Source organism: Ambystoma mexicanum, chromosome 11, assembly GCF_040938575.1.
Source record: "Ambystoma mexicanum isolate Mex_15411 chromosome 11, UKY_AmexF1_1, whole genome shotgun sequence".
Classification (NCBI taxonomy): Eukaryota; Metazoa; Chordata; class Amphibia; order Caudata; family Ambystomatidae; genus Ambystoma; species Ambystoma mexicanum.
This window is the reverse complement of record NC_090934.1, coordinates 1,169,193,911-1,169,216,815: the sequence shown is the minus strand read 5'-3', so window position 1 is coordinate 1,169,216,815 and position 22,905 is coordinate 1,169,193,911. Positions and strand designations below refer to the sequence as shown.

The following is a 22,905-nucleotide window of genomic DNA, read 5'->3' as shown; positions in this document are numbered from 1 at the left end:
TGATTTCCTTCAGCGTGTCCAGCAGATCCAGCAAACCAGCAAACAGTACTTTCCTTATCTAGCATAGCACCCCGCTGGCTTTCTTCCATCCTTTTGGGTGGTATTTTGCCTTTCAGTACTTCCAGCATAGTTCCACTAAACGGACATTGTGAAAGTCCTAAGACTTGAAAAAGAAAATGGAAAATTAAAACCTAATGTATATGGTTTTGAGATATGTTTACACCAGAATCAATTTTCTTAAATAATTGTTTTGCAGGGGGCAGCAGCTAATCCTGAAAATGAAGACCAGCAGCAGAGACTTAGGGAAGCTGCTGAAGGCCTCAGAGTGGCAACAAACGCTGCAGCCCAGGACGCAATAAAGAAAAAGATTGTCAGTAGACTAGAGGTAAAATGAACCCAGAAATTGCATTATTTTGTCTTGCTTGAATTCATTTGATCTCTAACTGTTCCTGTGTTGTGTGTCCTTTATATTCCTCATTCTTTTGTCAGACATTTTTCCACCACAGCATGTTACACATTCACTTAATTTCATTAGAATCTTTAGAGGTTTTGTGACCTTAATGGGTACCCTAATAGTGTATTGTGACTTTAGATACAACGTATTTTAAAGAGATTTCAATGGAAACCTCTGCCACTGGGGTGTGCAAACAGGTCGATAGATAAGAGGTTAACGGTACATAGGTTCATGTGTCTCCCCTGAATAATGAATTCATTTGCCTAATTGTTCTCAACACTACTGAAGGGTGGAAATGAGAGGTCTCCCTTCATAATTTTTCTGTCCTTTCAATAAACAGAATTTGACCATTCCTTTTCAGCTGCACTTACTCTATAAACACACACACTGCAGCAAGTATTAAGACCGTTAGACGAGCAGAATTCAAAGATTGTATTTTTGAAACTTTTGTAAAATGGCTATGAACTCTAATATACTTCTTCTGGTTATCCTTAATTCGACCCTGCCAGCGGCCCGCGCCTTTGCAGGATCTTGTGCCTCTATGTCACCTCTTGCTCGCCTACCTCTCCTGTGCCGCTTTTTCTGCAAAGTCTGGACATAGAGCTCGACTCATCCATGTTGCTGTCCACTTGCTTCATATTGCTTCATATCCAACATCAGCTGATTTAAAAGATCTTGGGCTGAGTGGTTTCTTCAATACTGATTTATTTTGTTTTCTGTCCTTTTCCTGCGGTGTCCTGACCGATTTGCCACCTAACCATGGAAGAATTACTCATTCTAATGTGTTGCACAGTTCATCACAATGCTTCAATGCACAGATGTCCCATTTATATCTTTCCATTCTGCCATACCAGAAAGCATTGGTGTTGTCAGCTTGGGTTCCCTCTGACCTCTCCACTATGTGTCGTCGTCCTCCACCTTCACTTGGGTTACTCTGGAGCAGTAAAAGGACATATGTACCAGAAGCTCGGCATCTTTCCCAAGGTCCCTGTGCTGGTGGCTTTGGCATCCTTGATGTGGTCAGTGAACAATGCCCTTCTTGAAGTCCTTCTTTCGGCTGCAGCCACATGCCTAATGGCTTGGCTCTGGCCGTGCCTGTAGAGACTGCTCCCCTCCAGTGCCCTTTTGCTCCTCTTTGAGACATTAAGTTCATGCTGTAGCTTCTTTTGCTTCAGCAATGATCGTCACCAACATCTCACTGGACTTTGCTTCAGTGTCCAGTAATAATTTTATTTCAGATGGATTGAATCTTTGAAGCCCTTAGATTTTAGAGCGGTGGGGAACTTCCCTACAGAACTCTATGGCCAAGATGAGCACCTGCCTGTTTAGCATCAGATTTTCAAGATTCCACTGGTGGGTTGGATACCTGGCTTGATTTCATTCGGGCTGCGGCCTATGTGAAATCCATGTATCTTTTCAAAAGTCTCTTGTCAAAGTCGTAGAAACTCTAGGGTTGTCTGTGCACATGAAGCCTGTGGTCCAATTTGTCCTCATTGACATTATTGATCAGGGCCCTCCAAGGGAGGCACATCTTTCCTTTTACCCTGCTATAGCTTTTACTGTCATGACTTTGTGGCCGGGGCCAAGAGGATAGCTCTGGTGCAATGTGTTTGTCTTGGAACAAAAGACAGCGCAGGTTTGAATCCCTGTCCCATGTTTAGAGACTGGTCTCCGGTATTAAGTTACAAAAGATTAATTCTTTAATTGTGGCTTAAGCCTGCTTAGATTCCAGTAGTGAATGTGGATCCTGCTGAGAAGCATCAGTCAGCTCCCACCGATTGAGGTTGTTTGTCCACACACTCTGTCAGGATCTGGTGGTCTACCACTGCAGCTTCTAAATTGGTACTTTTCCATCTTTTGCTCCGGACAATGAGAGTAAGAAACCTGATTCTGTGGTTTGCAATGGATTTGCTTCTGACAGCCTGACTTTGAGAGTTGCTAATGCCACCTGTGCCCTGTCTTAAACACCCATACCCTGTGGAGTGTTGTTTCCAAAGCTACATAGAATTTTGCAAGGTAAAACATTGAGTGTTTTCCCTCTCTGGTGTAGGATGGCAAGGAGGTGGCACTTCAGTGCAAGTCTGGCCTGGACACAGGCTGTGTCGCTCATGCCAAGAGCACAGGATCTTTCCTGCAAGCTCCTGGGTGAGAATTTCTGGTTGACCCATATGTTTAGCCTAGACTCCTAGACATGCCACATTCATGAGAAACACAAAGCCTCCATGACAATGTCGCTAGTTCTAGCTCTCTGCAGCATTCACTATTGTGAGAAACCAAAATGGGTCTCACTAACTAATCCCTTGGGATCTGTCATCCAGATGGCCAGGACATGGCCATCGCTTTCGGATCCAGTTTCTGGGGGTGGACCAGTGCAGGAGGATCACCTGGATGAGGGGCCCTTGGGGAGTGGTATCTCATTCCATGTGTTATTTGACTTTCACAGCCCTCCCCTTTCCTACATGAGCATGGCTACTGAGACTGAGTGCTCTGGGAGAAGCCAGACTTACACCCAGCCCTTCCGTGCAGCATGTCCCAACATCAGAGTCCGGCAGATTCAGGCAATTAACCTTAACAACTCACACCTGATTCCCGTTACCCTTCCGTGCCCGAATAAAAGGTGGAGCATGAGAGCACACTATGAGCAGCAGGGCAGAGAGCGAGGCGGGGATCGAAGCAGAGCCAGAGAAGGAGAAAGATATTCGAGGCCACAGCTGAATCGTAGCCAGACGAAAAGTCACAGGGAGAAATCAAGGAGGGAAGTACCCTTGACCTGTTTGGCAAACGATTGCTGGGCTGTTGAAGACTCAGAAACAGCACATATGTGGCAAAGAAGAAAGGCCTTTAGATCCAGATCCTGTAAGGTGCCTTCGAGATACCAGGGGCCCACCTCCCAGACTGGACGAGCCGGGGAAGAAGTGCAGCCGCTGTTGTATCGCCCTCGACTCCACGATCAAAGCCGCAAGCCGAACCTCGCATACAGCCGGTGAGTTGAAGGCAACTGTGTGAACCGGGCTGCGTACATGGGAATGTTGCGGGCGGCAACAAAGTGTCTTATAAGGCATTTGATGAAAGACGCGAGTATAAGGAGAAAGCCGATAAATGTTTTCTTTTAACCTTTAAGAAGGGAATGTTAGATACTAAGTAGCAGAGTGGTCCGACAGCACTCGGGTCCCCAGTCGAAAGAACTGAACCATTGAGATTGGATTGAACTTTGTGATATTATTGAACTTTTGAGATCGGATGAAAAGTAACAAAGTGGTCAGGCAAGGGTAACAGTCAAATCCATTGCTCAGTCGAAAGTCTTCAGTTCTGTTATATTGAAAGAAGGAAGTTGTTGAAGTGTCAGGTCTGAACCCGATCGAGTGGGACCTAATATGTTCAAAAAGGAAGGGAATCTGAGCCCAGCTGAGGAAGATTACAATGTGAAACAAAATGGGAAAAAAATGGTCCGAGCTCGGCTGAGGGAGAGCGAAAGAAGGGAACTCTGAGTTTTATTATTTTATTTGTCTTGATCCAGGCACTGTGGAAGAAAGAGACTTGATAAAGTATATAGATACGCTATGCTGAAATACTCCGATGTATCCTAAAGACGGACTCCTCCTTCGAGAGAAGTCTGTGTGTTCCAAGTGATATGATATGATATGGCATTTGTAACGCGCCTATACACAAGTGTTTCAAGGCGCGACGAGGCAGGGAGGGGGGAACAGGGGGAAGACAGACAGCGATCCTACTAGGCCAGGTGTCATTCAGACCGCGCAAGTGCAGGGGTAGGGGGAAGGGAAAAAGTGCAAGGGGAAGGGGAGGGGGGAAGTGCAGTACAAGTAAGTAGAATAAAGTAAATAAATAGGGCCAGCTGGTGGCAAGTGCAAGGTAAGTGCAGACAAGTGCTGGGAAAGGGTGGGCTGTAGGGATACAGAGACAGTCCCTCAGTGCAGGGGTTGCCAGGGAGACAGTGTAAGAGGAGAGTGGCTGGGCCCAGGACCGAGGCCGGTGAGAGTGGCCCAGTTGCAGATTCGGTGCAGATTCAGTCGAGAATTTAGCAGGGGAGAGGGAGAGAGAAAGCAGAAGCAAAGAGGAAGGTTTTGAGGTGCTTCCGGAACCGGAGATGGTTCTCCTCAAGTTTCAGGGAGGCAGGAAGGCTGTTCCAGAGGGAGGCCCCTGCCACGGCGAGAGATCTACCCCCAGCTCGTTGCTTCGAGAAGCAGCTGACCCTGAGGGAGTTGGAGATGGATGAGCGAAGGGCTCGGGAAGGAAGATATTTAGGAAGAGAGAGTTGAAGGTATTTAGGCCCCAGGCCCCAGAAGGCCTTGTGGACAATGCAGAGGGTTTTGAACTTAATCCTCGCAGCCACTGGGAGCCAGTGTAGAGATTTCAGTCCTGGAGAGATACGGTCCCTGGGCTTGAGGCCAAGGACAAGTCTCGCAGTTCTGTTCTGGATGAGTTGCAGGGGGCGGAGAGTGGAGGCAGGCAGATTAAGATAGAGGCTGTTACAGTAGTTCAGCTTCGAGGGAACCAGGGCTTGGGAGACAGTGAGCTTCTGGGGGGAGGAGAGGAAGGGAAGAATACCTCTGAGGAGGTGCAGCTGGTAGTGTGACTTCTTAGAGACGTCAGATATATGAGGAGAGAAGGAGAGTGTGGAGTCGAAGATGACCCCGAGGTTTTTTGCCTTGCAGGTAGGAGCAGGAGGAGGGCCAAGCGAGGTTGGCCAGAGAGCTACAAGTGCCATATTGTTTTGCCTTGTCCCGTGCTAAAACGTGGGGAATGGAAAGCTATAGTTCAGCAATCCTGAACTCCCATATCACATGGACCTTTTGTTTATCTTACACTGTTTTCTTTATACATTGCAAAACCCCACACTCCTTTGTTTTTTAAAGTAAGGTTTGGCAATAGGTTCTTTAGTGTAGGCCCTTTTTATTTGACAAGACATGACTATGACAGAGTTTTATTTTGTGTTAATGGTCGTAGCTTGCTTCCATCATTCCATCATTAGAACTTAGGTTTAGATAGGCGTTTTTCGAACCCAATAATACTTCAATAAACACCCTTGAACTACATCATTTGTATCTGTCATACTTGTGATACCATGCCTTCCTTACACTATCAATGCCTTTTCTTTTCTGTCCTACCTGTAAACAGGCCTAGAGTGTTCCCCCCACCATGGTGAAGACAGAGGCACTCAGTGAGGTGGAGTTGCCAGTCACAATGTCCCTTTAGCAAAAAAAAACGAATCCTTTAATGTGGATGTTGTCCACGCCACTCTTTTGGGAGGTAGGTTGTCCTTGTATATCAGGGAGTGGCTGTGCACCACCTGTCACACCTGGTCCTCTCAAGTTGTGTTAGAGGCTTACAGCCTCCTTTAATCTAGGGCCCCACCCGGCCACCCTTCTTCACGTCCTTACACTGGAATTGCGGCCTCCAGCATTCCCTCGGCCACCCAAGGTGCAAAAGCCCCTGTGAGAGGAATTTCATCTTTGAGTCACCAGTGGGCGGTAGAATTTTCCACTTCAGCTCAAAATGGTACCATGTCTGATGCTTAGGCCTAATAAGCCGTTTAACATGTTTACCGTTTCTCTTTCATTAACCACCCTCCAGACCACCCTCCTCTCAACTCTTCTTTATTTAATGTATTTATTGTGCGTTTGTACTGCGCTTTTACATCAAGAAATTGTGTTTCAAAGCGCCCGCAGGGCAAAGGGGAGGGGACATGGGAATAAAGGCAAATAGAATAAACTGATGAACAGGAAAGAGGCGGTCCTACTAGGCATTGGGGCAGGGGTGTTGCTAGGTCTGGAAAAGATCTGGTGCTATGCTAATGTTGGGACTGTTGGGACTCTGGGCTAGCTAGCCTTTTGGTTGTTTACCCAAAGCTTCTATGCAGGGCTACAACCAAAAGACCCGGGGCTATAGCCCCTTCAGCCCCCCTCCCCTCAGCAACACCTCTGCCTTGGGGCCATTCAGAACTTGCAAGTGCAGCGTGAGAGAGAATAGACAGGGAAAGGGGTCAGTGCTAGGAGTTCCACAGACGGAACTGCCAAGGAGTCAGTTGTGAGCAACAGTACGTGCCTGGCAGAGATCGCTTGGTACAGAGTGATCATCTGCCAATAATAAGTGCAGGCCTGTGAGAACACAAGCCAGTGGGTGCCCGAAGGCAAGTGCTGGGATGGGGCGGAAGGCTGGGGGCGATTGGGTGGCAGGCCGGGATCGAGAAGGACACATAAGGTCCCAGGCCACCAATCACAGCAACTGTGGGGTATTACCACAGGAGTGGGTGAAGAAGAAAGTCTTGAGGAGCTTCCGGAATTTGAGGAGGTCCGGCTCAAGATGGAGAGGGAGGCTGCTCCAGAGGAGGGACCAGCTGAGGAGAGAGTTTTCTGCTTAGAAAAGCGCCTTACATGCAGAGAGTTGGAGCCATAGGAGTGGAAAAATCTGGAACGAAAGTATTTGGTAAGACCGAGTTGTAGATAGATTGGTCCTCGGCCCCAGACAGCCTTATGGATGATGCAGAGGGAATGGAATTCGATCCTTGCAGCAACCGGGAGACAGTGGAGACATTTATGGGCTGGAGAGACACGGCCCCTTGGCTTGAGGTTAAGGATAAGTCTTGCATCCCTATTCTGGACGACCTGGAGGGGGCGGAGAGACTAAGAGGGTAGATTAAGGAAGAGGCTGCTGCAGTAGTCTAGCCTAGAGAGTACCAGAGCTCTAAAGACATTGAGCTTCTGGGAGAAAGTGAGGAAAGGAAGGATACCTCTGAGGAGGTGGAGTTGAAAATGGGCCTTCTTGGCAAGATGCACAATCTGAGGGAGGAAAGAGAGAGAGGAGTCGAAGATGACTCCAAGGTTTCTGGCTTCAGATGCAGGAGAAGGGGCAGACCCCATAGAGGGTGGCCAGAGTAAAGGGCTTTGGAGCATGATGTGTCTCTGACAGCGGTTCACCTTGCAGGAAAAGAGCATGTCCCAGCGGATACCTTGAACAGACAGACTTTGGCCACCCAGAAGTGGGAGCTCTGCCAGGAAGTCCTAGAGGAGATGTTTTCCCACTGGGGAACTTCTCAAGTGGACCTCTATGCACCAATGTGAACAGGAAGTTCAAGTTGTTCTGTTCCATGGAGTTTCCTTGACCAGAAGCTGTGGGGGATGCCTTGACAGTCGACTGGTTTTTAGACCTCAACAATGATTCCCCACCGATCCTGGGCATAGAGCTGGTTCTCAGGAGACTGCACCTGTTTGGGTCCACGTTGATCTTTATCGCTCTGGACTGGGCTCGGAGAACATGGTACACAGATTGGCTGGACATGTCCATCTGCCTTCCATGGCACCTTGCAAAGAGGAAGGACCTTCTCTCCCAGTAGCAGGGCTGGGTCATCTACTGAACCTCAACAACCTGAACCTTCATGCTTGGCTGCTCAAGGCTAAGATGCAAGAGTGGGACTTGTTGGATGACGTTCTGGATGTGCTTCTCTCAGCTTTTAGGCCAGCCACTAAGTCTATCTATGGCTGCAGATGGCGTAAATTCTCTGCTTAGTGTCGGGGGAGGGATATAGACCCTTTATCCTGCCCTATATCATCTGTTTTGGCTTTCTTTCTGTCTCTAGCCGAAACAGGCCTGCAAATCGTCACTGTGAAGGAGGCCCTGGTTGCTCTCTTGGTTTTTAAAAGGACTCCTGAGAAAGGCTTTTTTCACAATTCCCACTGTTTTGCATTTTTACGGGGATTGTGCAATCATTTTCCACCACGCTAGTTTGTGGTTCCAGCATGGAATTTGAATATATTGTTAACATTTCTTTTGGGCACTCCATTTAAGTCTCTGCATTCATATTCTATATGGTTGCTCACCCTTATGGTCATTTTCATGGTGGCCATAATTTCTGCGAGTTGGTAAGTGAACTCCAGGGATTGTCAGTTAAACCTCCCCATTCTTTTTTCTCCAAAGAAGTAATGTTGATAGTGGAGCCATCCCTCTTTCTGAAGAGGTCTCAGGGTTTCAAAAGAGCCTTCTTCCAGTGTTTTAATCTCTGCTGCATCCTTACTGCTATATCTCTCTGATGAGGGACATCAGGAAAGATGAGCAGCTTTTTGTGGACTATGCTGGTGCCTGTGCTGGCAGAGCTGCAACCAAACAGACCCTGTCAAAAGGGATCAGCCCCTGCATCTCGGAATGCTATGAGTGCCTCGGAGCTCATTCAACCAGAGGACTGCCAACTCTGACCTCTGGGATAAATTGAACAAATGGGGCACAGATCCTACAATTCTATATTACATCCAGCAAATATATACCAACACTGCTGTAGCTGTCAGATTAAAACATGAAGGGCTCATCTCTGAGTTTGTGGACACCAATCTCTGCTGAAAACAGGGGTGAGTTCTGTTATATAATTTATATATAGCTGACATGGATGAGGCCCTCAGGAATTGTCATAATTTTCCTCCACGAATTGTCAATGAACACGTACCCTGGCTCTCCTATCTTGCTAGATCACACAGTGATTGAACTTCATCGCTCCTTAGTGGCTCTCCAGACCTATGCCAGTAAAAGCAATTTAAGAATCAATCACAGTAAAACCAAGATACTAGTTGTTGGGAAAAAGCTTATAGGAACCAAATGCTACAATTGGAAGATCGGTAAAGTATCCCTTGAGGTGGTTAACTCTTACGTATATTTGGGCATCTCTATCAAAGATCACCCAGAAAGCAATTATTATGGCACTCTCATGACCAACAAAAATGTGGGAGGTGCGGAAAGTGGTCATTCTTTCTGCACCTCCTTCACATGTGCCCTTTGACCAGGCACTCACGTGTGCGCTACAAGCCCCAACCACACTGTGGGCATAGTGTTGCACCTCCTACACCAGAATCCTTCTGAGGCCACTCCTCTTTCTTGAAGACCTTTCTTCCCGGCCATTTCCCTACGGCAGATACTTCCTCCAGCTTCACCCTCTGCATGGCGGATGATCTTACCTCTACCAGTTCATGGTACCGGCCCATCTCTAGGATCCTGGCCAGTGTAATGCCCTGCCCTCTGAGGACCTGCTTCCTCAATTTGGCTAAGATGCAGGCAAAAATGATTTATCACCTAATCTTGTTTTCCTCATTGTTGCCCAACGCACAGGATAGTGCAGTGTGCCACAGTCTTCCATGGAACGCATTCAGGTTTTCTCCATCTTCCAGCCTTTGCGACCTTAGCCTGAACTAAGGCTTCAGTTGATCATGGGCATAACATTATCATTCAGCACGTCAATGGCAGCTGCATACGATAAATCCCGACGCTGCAGTGTCTTAAACAGTTTTTGGACTGCGGGACCCGCAGAATATAGCAAGGTCGGCCGTTATGCCCTGCTCACTGATCTCAACAGCCTCGACGTAGAGTTCAAGCCCTTCAATCCATGCCGTCCATCAAGGCCCAAGGCTTACCGGGGCTCCCACTATGTCTAATTCACTCAGCGGCTCAGCTGACCTTGTTGACGCTGAGCTCCACCAGCCACTTTTGCTCCGTCTCCATCGTCTCCCATGGCGTTTTACCCGATGCTAGTATGGCCTGTGCATGTAAAATGGTGGTGTACCACTGTGTTTCTACGGGTGCCTAAATGTGCCCGTCACCCCAGCTACAGATGCTGGAGGTTGTTGCGAGACGGTCTCAGGTGTCAGCCTCCCTCACGCCCATGGCACATATGCTAGGAAAAGGGCGCACAAGCGCTCACGAGGAGCCTCAACCCCCAAGTGCTCCTGCACTGAGCCCAGAGCGTGGTGTTGGGTACCTGCAAGGTCTTTATTTTGCACTTTCTTGAATCTCCGGCCCAGAGCACACAGCAGGGACCTGCCTTAGGAACACACACTCTCCTGCCACCACCTTGTGAACAAACCTTGACAGATAATCTTCCTGTTGAGCTCAAGAGCAAGGACAAATACTGACTTGGATTCTTTACTGTCTGAAGAGCTCCAGTCACAGAGTGCATGGAAGAAAAGCAAAAGTACCTTTACATTTTTTCTCTTTTACTGTAAACTCCGACACTGTCCTTTAATTCCACTCCGTGAAGGGAGCCCAACAAGAGTCGCCTCTCTCTTTTTCAAATGTTCTGTTCCGGAGCACACTGATTTTCCCCTCATTCAATGGACCGGCACGGCAGCGTGCAGGCAGGCACTGCTGCCAGCGTATATTAATGAAAGCGGACAGCCACGCAGCTGCCTTTTTCTTGTATGCAAAGCTGTGACCACAGAGCAGATATCAGTCACTGACTGTAGCCTGGGAAGAACCAGAGCGCAGCACCACTGCCGGCACCACACGACAAGTGAGCACACTCCTTTGACTTTCAAGCTCGGACCATAGAACTGACGAATGTGGCCCACTGCTATCCATTGCTATCCCCGCAGGTTATGTTATGCTTCACCTAAAAAAGGCAGTGGTGTGTTCTCATCTTCAAGGACTCCTCCCTCCCTGCATGCCACCAACTCTGCCGCTCTGCCAAACTGCAAACTCCTCACGGCTGAACTAAAACTTTCGCACAGCGCCCCACCATCCATCTCGTCTATTGGCAATCAGACCTCACAAATGTATCCCGTCCAACTTTAAGCCCACTACGCAACTTCTACTTGTAGGCAACCTCAGCATGGAGGTTTAGCGACCCTTCAGAGTCCACCACCTTAGCCAACTCCTTGGCAGCCCTAGGTTGCACCAAACACATCACAGAGCCTGTACATTCCCATGGTTGAATCATTGACAGGCTAGTGGACAACAAAAGAAGCTTGTCTATCGTATCCAACCTGCCATGCTCGTGGTCAGACCAGTGGCGGCTGGTGAATGTTTTCATTGGGAGGGCGTAAATATTTCAGATGAATCTGTGAGAGCGATTAGCATAGCGAGGGAGCCCTAGCCAACCAAGATGGATTCGGGGGTAGGGTCCCCGTGAGACGTTTTTTCAATAATGAGTTAAACTGGAGCATTTTGAAAGCACACACGTTGGGGGAAACATTGGGTAAAATGCGTTCAAGTAACAGTCAGTTTGTAAAATCCAATAGATGCCAGATCACCAACAGTGCACAGAAGCATTTTAATGATGCCTTTACCCACAATAAATGCCAGTGTAAGAAGAAATGTTTCTACTGGCTCTGCCTAATGATTGCAGTAATGCCACTGTAAGAAAACAAGGCAATACTGCACAAGAACACTCATGTTGGCTTTACCAATACTACACAAATGACACTGTAAGAAAACATGTCCATGCTGTCTGGTCCAACCTATGCTAGTAGCCTATAAAGTGGTATTGTTGCCTGCTGCGCAAAACTCATGTTGGTTTTGTCTGTAATACCAGTAATGTGCTGCAAGAATGCATGTCAATGCTGACTCAGCCCATACATGCCAGTATTCCCATGTAAAACATAATTTCGTATTTATCTCTAATGTAATAATGTCACTGTCAGGAATACTTGGCATCTAGCTGTGCCAGTGTATCCATGTAGCTCTTAATGCCATAGATGCCAAACAGTTAATAGCTACAGATTGTTTCTTAAGTAAATTGGGCCTCATTACGACCCCAGCGCTAAACCATGATGCTATTAGCACCATGGTCCATGCCGGGGTCCGCCATGGTGAATGGCGGAATTACCGCCCCATTCCAAGGTTGGCGGGGCGGTAATTCCCCATTCACCATGGGCCCTTCCCCATTCCCATTTTTGCCCCATAGGGCTCAATGGGAATGGGGAAGGCGCTAAGTACGGTGCCGCAAATTGCGGCACCGTACTTAGCACCAAGGTCCCTTTGCGGCACCCTACTTTAACGCCTGCTAAAAGCAGGCGTTAAGGTCGGGTCCCGCAAAGGGAACTCGTAATCAGGCGTTAAGGGTTTAACGGCGCCGACACCTTTTACGGCGCTGTTAAACCCTTAACGCCAGGGTCGTAATGAGGCCCATATTGTGTTCTACAAGATAATGGGCCTCATTCCGACCCTGGCGTTAACCAAGGCGCTATTAGCGCCTTGGTTGACGCCGTTATTTTTCCGACTCCGCCATGGTGAATGGCGGAATTACTGCCCCATTCCAAGGTTGGCGGGGGCGGTAATTCCCCATTCTCATTTTTGCCCCATAGGGCTCAATGGGAATGGGGAAGGCGCTAATTACGGCACCGTAATTAGCTCCTAGGTCCCTTTGCGGGTTGGTTTTTTAACGCCTGCAAAAAGCAGACGTTAAGTACCAACCCGCAAAGGGAACTCGGAATAGGGCGGTAAGGGTTTAACGGCACCGGTCTCGTTACCGGTGACCGTTAACCCTTACCGCCCTACTCGGAATGACCCCCAATCACTTCTACTAGAGGTGCTTGGAGTGCAGAGGACAAATATGTGCTGGACAGAGCCTTCTTTGTTGGACTGCTTGATGGCACATTCTCTGGAAAACATTATGCTTCCAAACTCAGCATTGGGAGAGCAATGCCATTTCTAATACTGCCATCTGAATGGTGCTAAGAACAGGCTACATAGAAAGAAGACTCATGTGGCTTATTGTTATAGATCCAATACCAAAATTACATGGAAGGTAGCAAAAGGCAATGGCGCTTCCAACTATACAAATGCTTCTCCTGTGCTGGCCAGGCTGTATGAATGATTATTTATATGGTGTATAGCTATCTAGGTATCAGTTTCTCTTTATGGGCATTTTTCAACATGCAAGCACAGCGTGATGAAAATGAAAAGCTCACAATGGCTGTGTGCATGAAGTGCTGTGCTGACCTGTGTATCAAAATGCAGTGCTGTGGTGAGTGGAAGGGAAAGAAGCAATACTTAGGTTCAGGAATGTTTGGCAGCCTGCTCATTTCTTTAGAAAAAAAACATGCACCACTCCACTAGCTAGTTTAATACAGTTGGAGGCGTACATGTTGTCAAACATTCCCATTGGCATTCCACATAGCGGACTAATATCATCATAAAATATAGCAGTGCATTTAAAGTTTCACATGCATACTCAGTACTCAATCACACATTGCCAAGGACGCTTTCTCCCAGCCACATGGCCCTCCTGAGACAGCAACTGGTGGAAAAGACCTGTGTCACTTTGAAATGTCCCAATTTCAACATCCTGGTGCCCCATGGCAACTCCCGCTCCCCAACCTTTACCCTGGCCCCCCTCCCATCCCACCTTCCGGTCGGTATGCTAGTGTGTTGGAGTGTGCTTTTCTTAAAACAAAAACACTGGGTGAACATGGTGCTCCAATGTGAGCAGACCTACGGCTTCCAGCGGTTATAACTTTTTAAACTAGGTCACGTTGTACGTTTCAAGGGAAAGAAGGATGCTCCATTAGAATAATTACTATTATCATCATACGTGAATAATATCCCCATATTTAACCAATATTTACCTGCATGAGTATACACATTAAATAATGTCTTTTTTTTTAAATCCACAAAATACTTCGCTGAAGAAAGAAATGGAGTCGCAACATAAGGGATTATAGGGAGCTGTAGTTTCTTGAGTTTTCTTGCTGATAAAAGAAAATGGAAGTGCCTAATACGAGCGTATGTGCATGGAATTTTCTGGGTACGGCCCGGGCATGAAAGATATGAGTATTGTTCACACTAGGGTAACATTCGCACACGTTTAACCACTTGCACTCACACATATAGACACAGCCCTTTCCTAGCACACAATCACACATTTTTTTTATACATTACATAACTGCATAAAGGTTTTCCCCACTTACCTGCTCACTAACGCTGCCTCTGCTACCGAACCCCATGCTATATGACGACCCGGATGGCCTTCCTCTGACATGGGGCCTCAGCAGTTCACTGGCCTGTTTCTGCTGTCAATCAGTAGGTTGATTAAATTACGAAGTTTACGTAGTGAAATACAGCCGGCGGGGCCAGACCTCAGACGCCCCGCCGGCCTCCTCATTGACTTGTCAAGTAATTTAACATAGAGCCTCGAGCGTCTGAGCACAAAACAAATTGAAATGTGTTTGCAGCCGGACGCTCCCCGGGGAAGCATTGGTCCCTCATTGCTGTCACTAGCCAGTAGCCACCACATGATGGCGCTGTGCCTGACAAAAGCAGGAAGCAGCACTGCAAAGTCAAGAAAAGATGTTAATTTTTAAAAGCATCCTACACATTATATTTTATCTCTGAGAAGCTTGCCATGCTGGCAACGGGGCTGCGCCACTGCGCCCTGCCATAGTAGCCGCCACTGGCAGACATCACACCATTTCCTTCACCATTCCCATGCCCATCCCATTAAACGTATTAAGCCAGAGGCTGTCCCAGCCACCACCATGGCCCGCAGCACATATAACTTGACCAGCAACATGATCATCCCACTTCTCAACCAACCCTCCCTCCTACACAGGACACAATCTCCCTCATTAAACATTACAACACCCTGCTACAAAAAAACAAAGACCTCCTAGCTCGACTCCTGGTTCACTCCGACCTTCGCACCACAAGAGCCACCAAAAAAGCTGCGGAAGCAGCATGACACAAAGACCCTACTGCAGCCAACAACACCAATCCCTCCAAAATCTCTCTCCATTACAAAGAAGCCATCATGAACTCTAAAGCAGCCACTTACAACTAGAGAATCACTTAAGCAGCCTCCACCTCCTGTGAACTCTTCTCACCATCCTCAGGAAACTGGAGACCCCCATCTCCCCACCTTCCTCCACCACGAAAGATAATGCCTGGTGCAAATGTATCCAAGACACCCTCACAGACAAAATCTCACAACTACAGGCAAAAATAAAAGCCAAACAAACACTCTTACCGCGTCCGCTTCCAGCCCTCCCTCCCAAAGACCAAATAGAGATCCCCTCTTCCAGTTCCAACCCACCAGCATCTCTACCCTTGCCAACATCATCAAAGGCCTCAAGCCTTACCATTGCAAGGGAGATGCCTGCCCAGCCTCAATGGTAAAGGAATGTGCAGAACCCCTACTCCCCTTATCTCTAACATTATTAACTCATCCTTCACCACTTGCACTGTTCCCTCCACCCTGAAAGAATCCTGGATCTCCCCACTTCTGAAAAAGCCCTCTCTTCACCATGCAATACTTACCAATTACCGACCAATTACAACGGTCCCCTTCCTCCTGAAAATTTTGGACAGAGTTGCATACCTACAGATCCAGTCATTCCTCGAACTCGACAATCAGGCTTCCGCCCAAAACACGGAACTGAAACTTCCCTCCTAGACCTAAAGAATCAGCTTGATGACGCCAATGACCAGGGCTCCCTCTCACTTCTGCTACTGCTCAATCTCTCTGCAGCATTCGTCCTTATGGACCACAAGATCCTCTGTCATTCCCTCATCTCCTCAGCCTACTTCTCTCAGGAAGCTGCCAAGTGGGTTGCCTCTTCCAGAGTCAAAGATCCTCCTGAATCTTCGCCAGATGTGTATATTAAACCACTGTTCGATTATCTTGACTCTCTCAGCATTTCATACACTAACTATGCCGATGATACTCAAATTCGTATCCCCCCTACTGGTGACCATCACAAAGACACTCTCAGAATAAATTCGATCTTCGTAACCATGCAATCATGGATGGCCGCACACAGCCTCTGCCTCAATGATGAAAAACTGAACTTCTACTCGTTAGCCCTCCTGGCAAAACTTCACCAGGCATACAAAGCCTTCATCATCGATGGTCACAACATTACTGTCGCCACCTCGACTCTTCCCTATCCATTACCCGCCAGGTCGATCACATTGCCTCTTCATCGTGCTACGCCACCAAAATCATTAATGCCAGCAAACCCTTCCTTACCGCCAAGAACCACCTTGAAGTTGCCGATGCACTTATAGGATCTAAACTTGACTACTGTAATTCACTACTGTGTAGCACCTCGGAAAAAAAACATGCATAAGTTGCAAACAATTGCAAAACAACGCCCCCTAGAAGGCTCTAGACATTGGCAATAATGCTCACACCTCGGAGGCCAGAAAGGTTGCCCACTGGCTCCCAGTCAAGGACAGAATTAAGTTTAAAATCCTGTCCATCACCCACCGATGTCTTTCCAAGGACGCCCCCCAGTAAAATTGTATTATAAAATTGTGTGTTGCATACATCCAATTTTGATGCTCATCCCATCGCAATGCAACATCCAAGTAACCTGTAACCCCAACAGAATATCATCCATATAACGCGCTCCTGTGCATCGTATACTCCCCAAACTGATACAATAACTCCTCCCCAAATGCACTGTGTATATCCTCATGAAATATGCTATCCATCACCCACCTTTCCCTTTCAGAGATATGCATATGGAAAATACTTAAACAGTGCTAGAACTAATCAGTGCCTATTATACCTAAGAGGCCCCCAGGTGTACTCCACACAGCTGCTCAAAATCCAACTGGCTTAACATCCGTAGCCAACCACACCTTGGCCCCTGTTAAGATATACTGGCCTTGTGGTCCTCCTAAGCATCATGATCATTCCCCTACTATGGCCTCTAGTACCATATCACCTGATCAAAGATTTACTTCTCACCCCGAATATCAACATCACTCATGTTAGCTTAGCCAATTGTGCATTATTGATACATACGCTGTGACCTGTGTATCAGTCTGCTTCAGCCTCTTCCACAGGACATATTCTGAAAATCCCTCTCAACAGTCTGTGTATCACCTCACCAGGATACTCGCCATATTTAGCAATATTCTCTGTGGCAGGGCCCCTAGTCACTATTTGAGTGAAATGCCTGCTCCAACATACTGGCAGGGATCGATCCTACAGGCCGGATGCCAGGTACGCCACCTGGTCGTGCACATCTTCAGCATGGTATGCCAGTGGCATCCGTCTTCTCTGCCTTCCACAGCAAGCCACACATAGGGAGCAATATCCAGGATCTCCAGTGCACCAGCCGCACTGCCACCACTCCACCTCACCAGTCCCCTCTGCTGGCCTTTAGAGCACCCCCCCCCACCCCGCCCCGTCTGTTATACAGCAAATTTGGCGCAATATTGCCAGGTATTTGTTATGAATACATTAAGATGATAGATGGAGCTGCGAAGCTGGCTAGCCACACTCCCATCACCTCATGCGCATATTTTGGGGCTTGACAGTGTGAAAACCGACAGTATCTTATTATGTGGGTTACCGGATGTACATGCACGAAGGAATGCGTGCCTGCCAAAGTATGGTAGATGTTGCGGAATGAGTGCTGATTAGTTGGCACGCACACATTAGCCCATAAGGCAGTATTGTGTCTATTACAATAGCCTAGATCAGGGCTTGGAAACACGCACTTAAACCCCTGCACTGTCTTGTTACTATTGTATGCGTCACCAATGTATGTTGGGTAAACAGCCAGGGAAGCTGACCTGGAACGTGGGCAGAGAGCTGCTGGGCCAGGTACCATTACGTTATGAAGAAATATCCGCTAGAGAGGTGCTGTGTACCACGTGGGTAGGCAAGTGGAATTGGACAGGCTTTAAATTGTGCTGTAAGCAGGGGTGTTGCTAAATTTGTAAAAGTTCCGGGACTACACTAATGTCGGGCCTGTCTGAATGCGGGATCCCAACTTTTACTGTGCACATTTTAATCATTTTAGGACGTGAAGGATCACAGTTTGGCACATGCCTCACAATCTAATGGTGTACTGGGGCATTGGGACGCATTCACCAAGGATTTGAAAATCTTTACGGTCTGGGCGACCACTTTGTCACTGAGAGGAGAGTGCTCTACTAGACGGCAAAGCCACACCCTGGGCTACATCGGGTTCAGTTCCTTAGTTGGGGATGGTGCCCACTCCGCAGTTTGCAAAGCCGCACCCAGATACACCAGGGCCACATCTGCTGCGTAGCGTGCTGAGTGCACGTTGTTTATGAGGGGCAGGCAGGCAGTGACCCGACCGGGCCACATTTAGGCTCCCCTTGGCAGGTGGCAGACCCTGCGTTGTTGGAGGAGGAGCTGCAGGACTCCATTCCACCTGGGCGTACGGCTCGTACGGTACGAGCACCCTCTTGACCGAGCACTGCAGCTGTGGTAAGGTGCCAGCATGGTGCTGGGGTGCTGCTCGTACTATCGCAGCAGCAGGGCTTGTTCCGCATCCTCTCTCTTGCCAAGCGGGAGATGTTTATCCTTGCCTGTAGCCAATGGTGTCGAATGGGGGGAGCTGGGGGTGGGGGCTGCCCCTCCTCTGAAATCCTGGGCTCCCTCTTATGCCCCTCCTACCTCAGCCTAGCTACTTTCTGTTCTGTCTACAGTGCTGTATATGCCCTCACCGCACACACACAGGGCCACAATCAATGCTGCCGCACAACAATGAAGAGCTGTTAAGTTCCCCCTGCAGCCAAGAGCAGCACCTCCAATCAGAATGTAGTACACCAAAACCGCTAATCATGGGTTTTGCGTTTATAGGTGGCCCCTCTACTTTTGTCTGTGGCCCCCTCTCTGCCCCACCTAAATTTGATTCCTTGCAACGGCATTGCCTGTAGCAGCATGCCACTTTACTCAATGCCCGGCCCGTGCCGCCACTTATATCAGCGCAGCAGCGGTAGGGGTTGCACCGCTCCTTCTCTCAATGTGGTGGCCCACGCGGTCTCCTCTCCCCCAGTGGGAGTATATAGTTATTTAATGCTGCGGGATGCTGCTTTTTTTAACGCGAAAGTGGAAAATGCTGCACCGCCAGCCGCCTCTTTACCCTGGTGGGCAGGAGTCTCTTTCTCTCCCCCAGGTGGGAGTCTTTCCTGTCTCCATTCCGGTGGCGGATGCCGTTCCAACTCGCTCCCCCAGGCAGGCGCTCTACATTACTGCTGCTGCAGCAGTGCAAGTTGCTCCTCTCTCTCTGGCGGGAGCATCACATCACTTCCTTTCCTGGCCACACACTTGCCGCCCTGGCCACACACTTGCAGCCTCTGCTGCCACACATGCCCCGGGCTCTGCAGCGGTGTGCGCGGTCCTCACCGGAAATCTGGCAGTCGTCAGGGCTGCACCTGACTTCACTTGGACGGTGTATTCAGGACAGCACTGGTCACTCATGTGCACTATGGACCAGATTGACACAGGACGTGAGAGCTCCGCATTGGCAGGTGCTCCCAACAGTGCGCTCTGGCACGACCAGGCTGCACACGAGTTTCCTCCGACCTTGTCGCCATTGTTATGGGGCCTGGTAAGGCCTGGCCGTCTAATGTTGGTGTGCATGTCATCAATGACAGGAGTCAGGATGTTCGGTTCATAACTGGCGCTCAGGAAGCCGTGCTCCACTTTCATTGAGCTCATGACATGGTGCACCATGTGTCACCAACATGTGACTGTTAGGGAGAACTCTCAAGAATGTGCTAATTTCCCTTACCTTTTGAGACCCCCAGCAACTTTGCTGGATTTATAGGATTTGATTTTTTACCTGGGAAGAATGTGAGCCTTTTTTCCCACTCTTCCGTGTATTTTGATGTGTGTTTTACTTTTGTGTTCTTTGGATATGGAGTTTTAAAACAACTCCATAGGCATCATCTTTTTCTGTGTGTCACACAGCACCCTCAGTGCAGTGGCACAGGGGTGTCTTTCAGACTCCCCAAAGTTTCAATACCTTCTCTGGGACTGACTACTGTCTCCCAGAGCATGTAAAGTTAAATTGACTTTACTAGTGTTTTTAAATTTACAGACCCAGCACACACTATCTTCCGATAGAGTACTGGAGGCATTACCTAGCTTCCCCTGAGTCTAAACACTCATGTAACAGTCAAATGCTACTCTTTCCCACTTGAAATGGCTGGTGACAGTGGTTTTAAACAAACTACCATGATCTTTCCCGACCACGAACACCGGTAGCTAAAAATTGGGTCAGCCATGTTCTTCAATATGGCGCCCCAGACATATCTGTAAAAACAAACTCCGGTCAACTTTTTTCGCCATTTCTTTTTGGAAAGGTCCTTCTTGTGTTTGCCTCTGCGCACCAAGCCAGGTTTGGTCCCTTTGTTTGTTGGCCTTTGTTGGGCTTCAGTGCTGTCTGGGGTGGACAGGATGTGAGGGAGGTGCCCAAAACTCCCTGTGGTTAGTCTCCTAGGAGACCTGAATGCACTCTGGCATGATTGGCTGGCTGGCTGTCCGGCAAGGACAGCCACCCTGCTGTGTGAGTGACAGCCAGGCTGGAATGAATGGGGGAAAACTGTTTAAAAGTAGGTCTCTGGGACTTGGAAAGCAGAGTCGACCACTGGAAAGAAAGAACGGAAGACAAGCTGAAGGAATATGACTGCTGCAACTCCTGGTCCATCGCTGAAGGCCTGCTGCAGGTCCAAATTGCCTGAAACTCCGTCGACAGAGAAGCCCTTCAAGGTTAACTTCTTCCCTTGAGTTTGGTGGGAACAACCAACTTGTAAGCTGCCTGGGCACCCTCCCCATACTGGTTGAATTTTCTCCAGAGTGCTGTTGAAAACCGGAGAGCCAATGGGAAGGATACCAGTTTGTGGTCTTTAAGGCACTCACACCTTAAACTGATGTTTTGCCAAGCTTGTGGCCTCTTGCCTGGGCAGTGCAGGAACCTCCCGACGTCCTCCTTCTTGTCCCGACGACTGAAGATCAGGAACAGCGAGATCTGCAGGAACTGCCAGGAACAACTGCCTCAGCTACAGCTTTTCTTCACTTACAAGGTACTGTGCAAGTGCGGTGCAGAACTCTATTCGGCCGCAGTGAAAGTTTGTGAAACTTTCCCGACTTTGAAGGCTTGTGCTTCCCTAAACCAACATCTAACATTTCGTCTGACCAAATTCTTCTAAGATAGGTGGCAAAGACTTAACTGTTTACTACCAGAACTGTGCTATCCTATACAAGACTCTGAACCATTGAGTTTGGCCCAGGCCTATTGAATTGTATTGCTGGTTGTAGTGAACCGAATCCCTTTGCCCTGCCTATGAAAGTATTTGTGCTGTTGATTCTTATAACCTTGTCTTTTTACCCCTTTTTAAAGTAACTGAAGTGCCATTTTGCTCCCACTTCTGGGGAGCTGAACTTGTTCAGAAACTGATTGGTTGTGTATTGTAGTGTATTATATTGTGATATAGAGCTGCTTTTGCTAGTGGAATGTTTTCCAAATGACTGTGTAAATAAATGCATATTCTTTTACCAAGAAACCTTGAGTAACTGGTTATTTGAATCACTGTAATTGCTAGTCCTTTGTGTAACCTGTTGTACTGCTCACTTTACTCTTGAGATAAGTCTGGCTGCTCAGCCACTGCTACCACATTACTGTGTAGTACAGGCTTGTACCAAAGGTGAAATTGTACTGACACTTGCAGTCTTAATTGTGTGTAATGTTCCCAAAGGGTACTGCATATGATTCTGCCTAACAGTGACGCTGCAAGAGCTTTGGGTGGGGCCGTCAACCGCAACACTTAACTTGTGTTGTGATATGTAGTATTAATGATAACCTGCAAATAAAATGAAATTGAACTGTCTCTTAGGACCATTTTTATTGTAAAATGGCAGCAGGTCTTTAGATCTTGTGTGTAGTTCATACTTGTCATGCAGCCCCCAACATTTTCTGTACTTTGTTGGGTTATACATTTCTCTTATTTCTTCAAATGGAAAGTTCATAGTAAACAATCACAGTATTTACTTAACAAGCATTTTATTTTGTAAACTGTCCAGCAAAATGCTCTGCAGTTATTTTGTATATTATTTATAGCAAGATCTCATTTATAGTCAGTGTTAACAATCAAGCGGCACTATTAGAACTATAAAGTGTTTTGTATGTGTATGCCCCCCCCCTTATTTTTGTACAGAATGGACTTTGAAGTGCCATGCATTGTTTAGGAATCATGTGTTTGTTTTTATCAAAAGGCTGCAGCGAAGCATGCAGCAGCGGCTGCCACCCAGACCATTGCTGCATCGCAAAATGCAGCTTTTTCCAACAAGAACACCAACGCACACCAGCAGTTAGTCCAGAGCTGCAAGGTAAGAATTCCTGCGGAGTCAATCCTTCATTGGTATTTTGCTCAGTCATTTTCTGCTTTTGTAATATCTGTAGGGCAACGATGAAGAGCGACTGACACCATGGAGAATTAATGATTGATAATTAAACACTTTATTCATCACTTCTGAAAATGTACCAATACAGGGGTCTTTTTCCTAACCTTTGTTTTTTTTCTTTTTGTTGAATAGCTGTAAACTATTTTTTTGTTACAATTGTTTACATGTTTATTACTGACTGCTTTGACAGTGCATGCCAAGACTGTGGATCACGTGGTACTTTATACATTTTAGGGCTCGGACTAAGCAGACATCGAACTGTGGTCAAAACATTTTAGTGGCAGATCACCAATACAAAACACCTCTTGCCCTTCATTATACAGGCCATGCTCAGGTGATCTCGAGTATAACATAATCATGATTTGACAACTATTAAAGTTATTTGCTTTATGATCTCATTCACTCACACAACTTTTGTTGTGTGAGAACTAAGTGGATCAGAGGTTTGTAGTTTTGGGAGTTATCTACCCCAATGATTTGAGCACGCAACTCTAAACTCCAAATGTAG

The 22,905-nt window shown here is 47.5% G+C and overlaps 1 protein-coding gene across 11 annotated transcripts in view; it reads left to right on the top strand.

Annotated features, from left to right (window-relative positions):
- TLN2 (talin 2) overlaps window positions 1-22,905 on the top strand; it is a 7,472,684-nt gene that overhangs the window by 1,824,095 nt on the left and 5,625,684 nt on the right. For all 11 annotated transcript variants that reach the window (XM_069624483.1, XM_069624482.1, XM_069624486.1 and 8 more), the window contains 2 exons: window positions 257-385; window positions 22,209-22,322. In XM_069624483.1, the coding sequence (XP_069480584.1) occupies window positions 257-385; window positions 22,209-22,322 (243 nt within the window). The remainder of the gene's footprint in view (window positions 1-256; window positions 386-22,208; window positions 22,323-22,905) is intronic.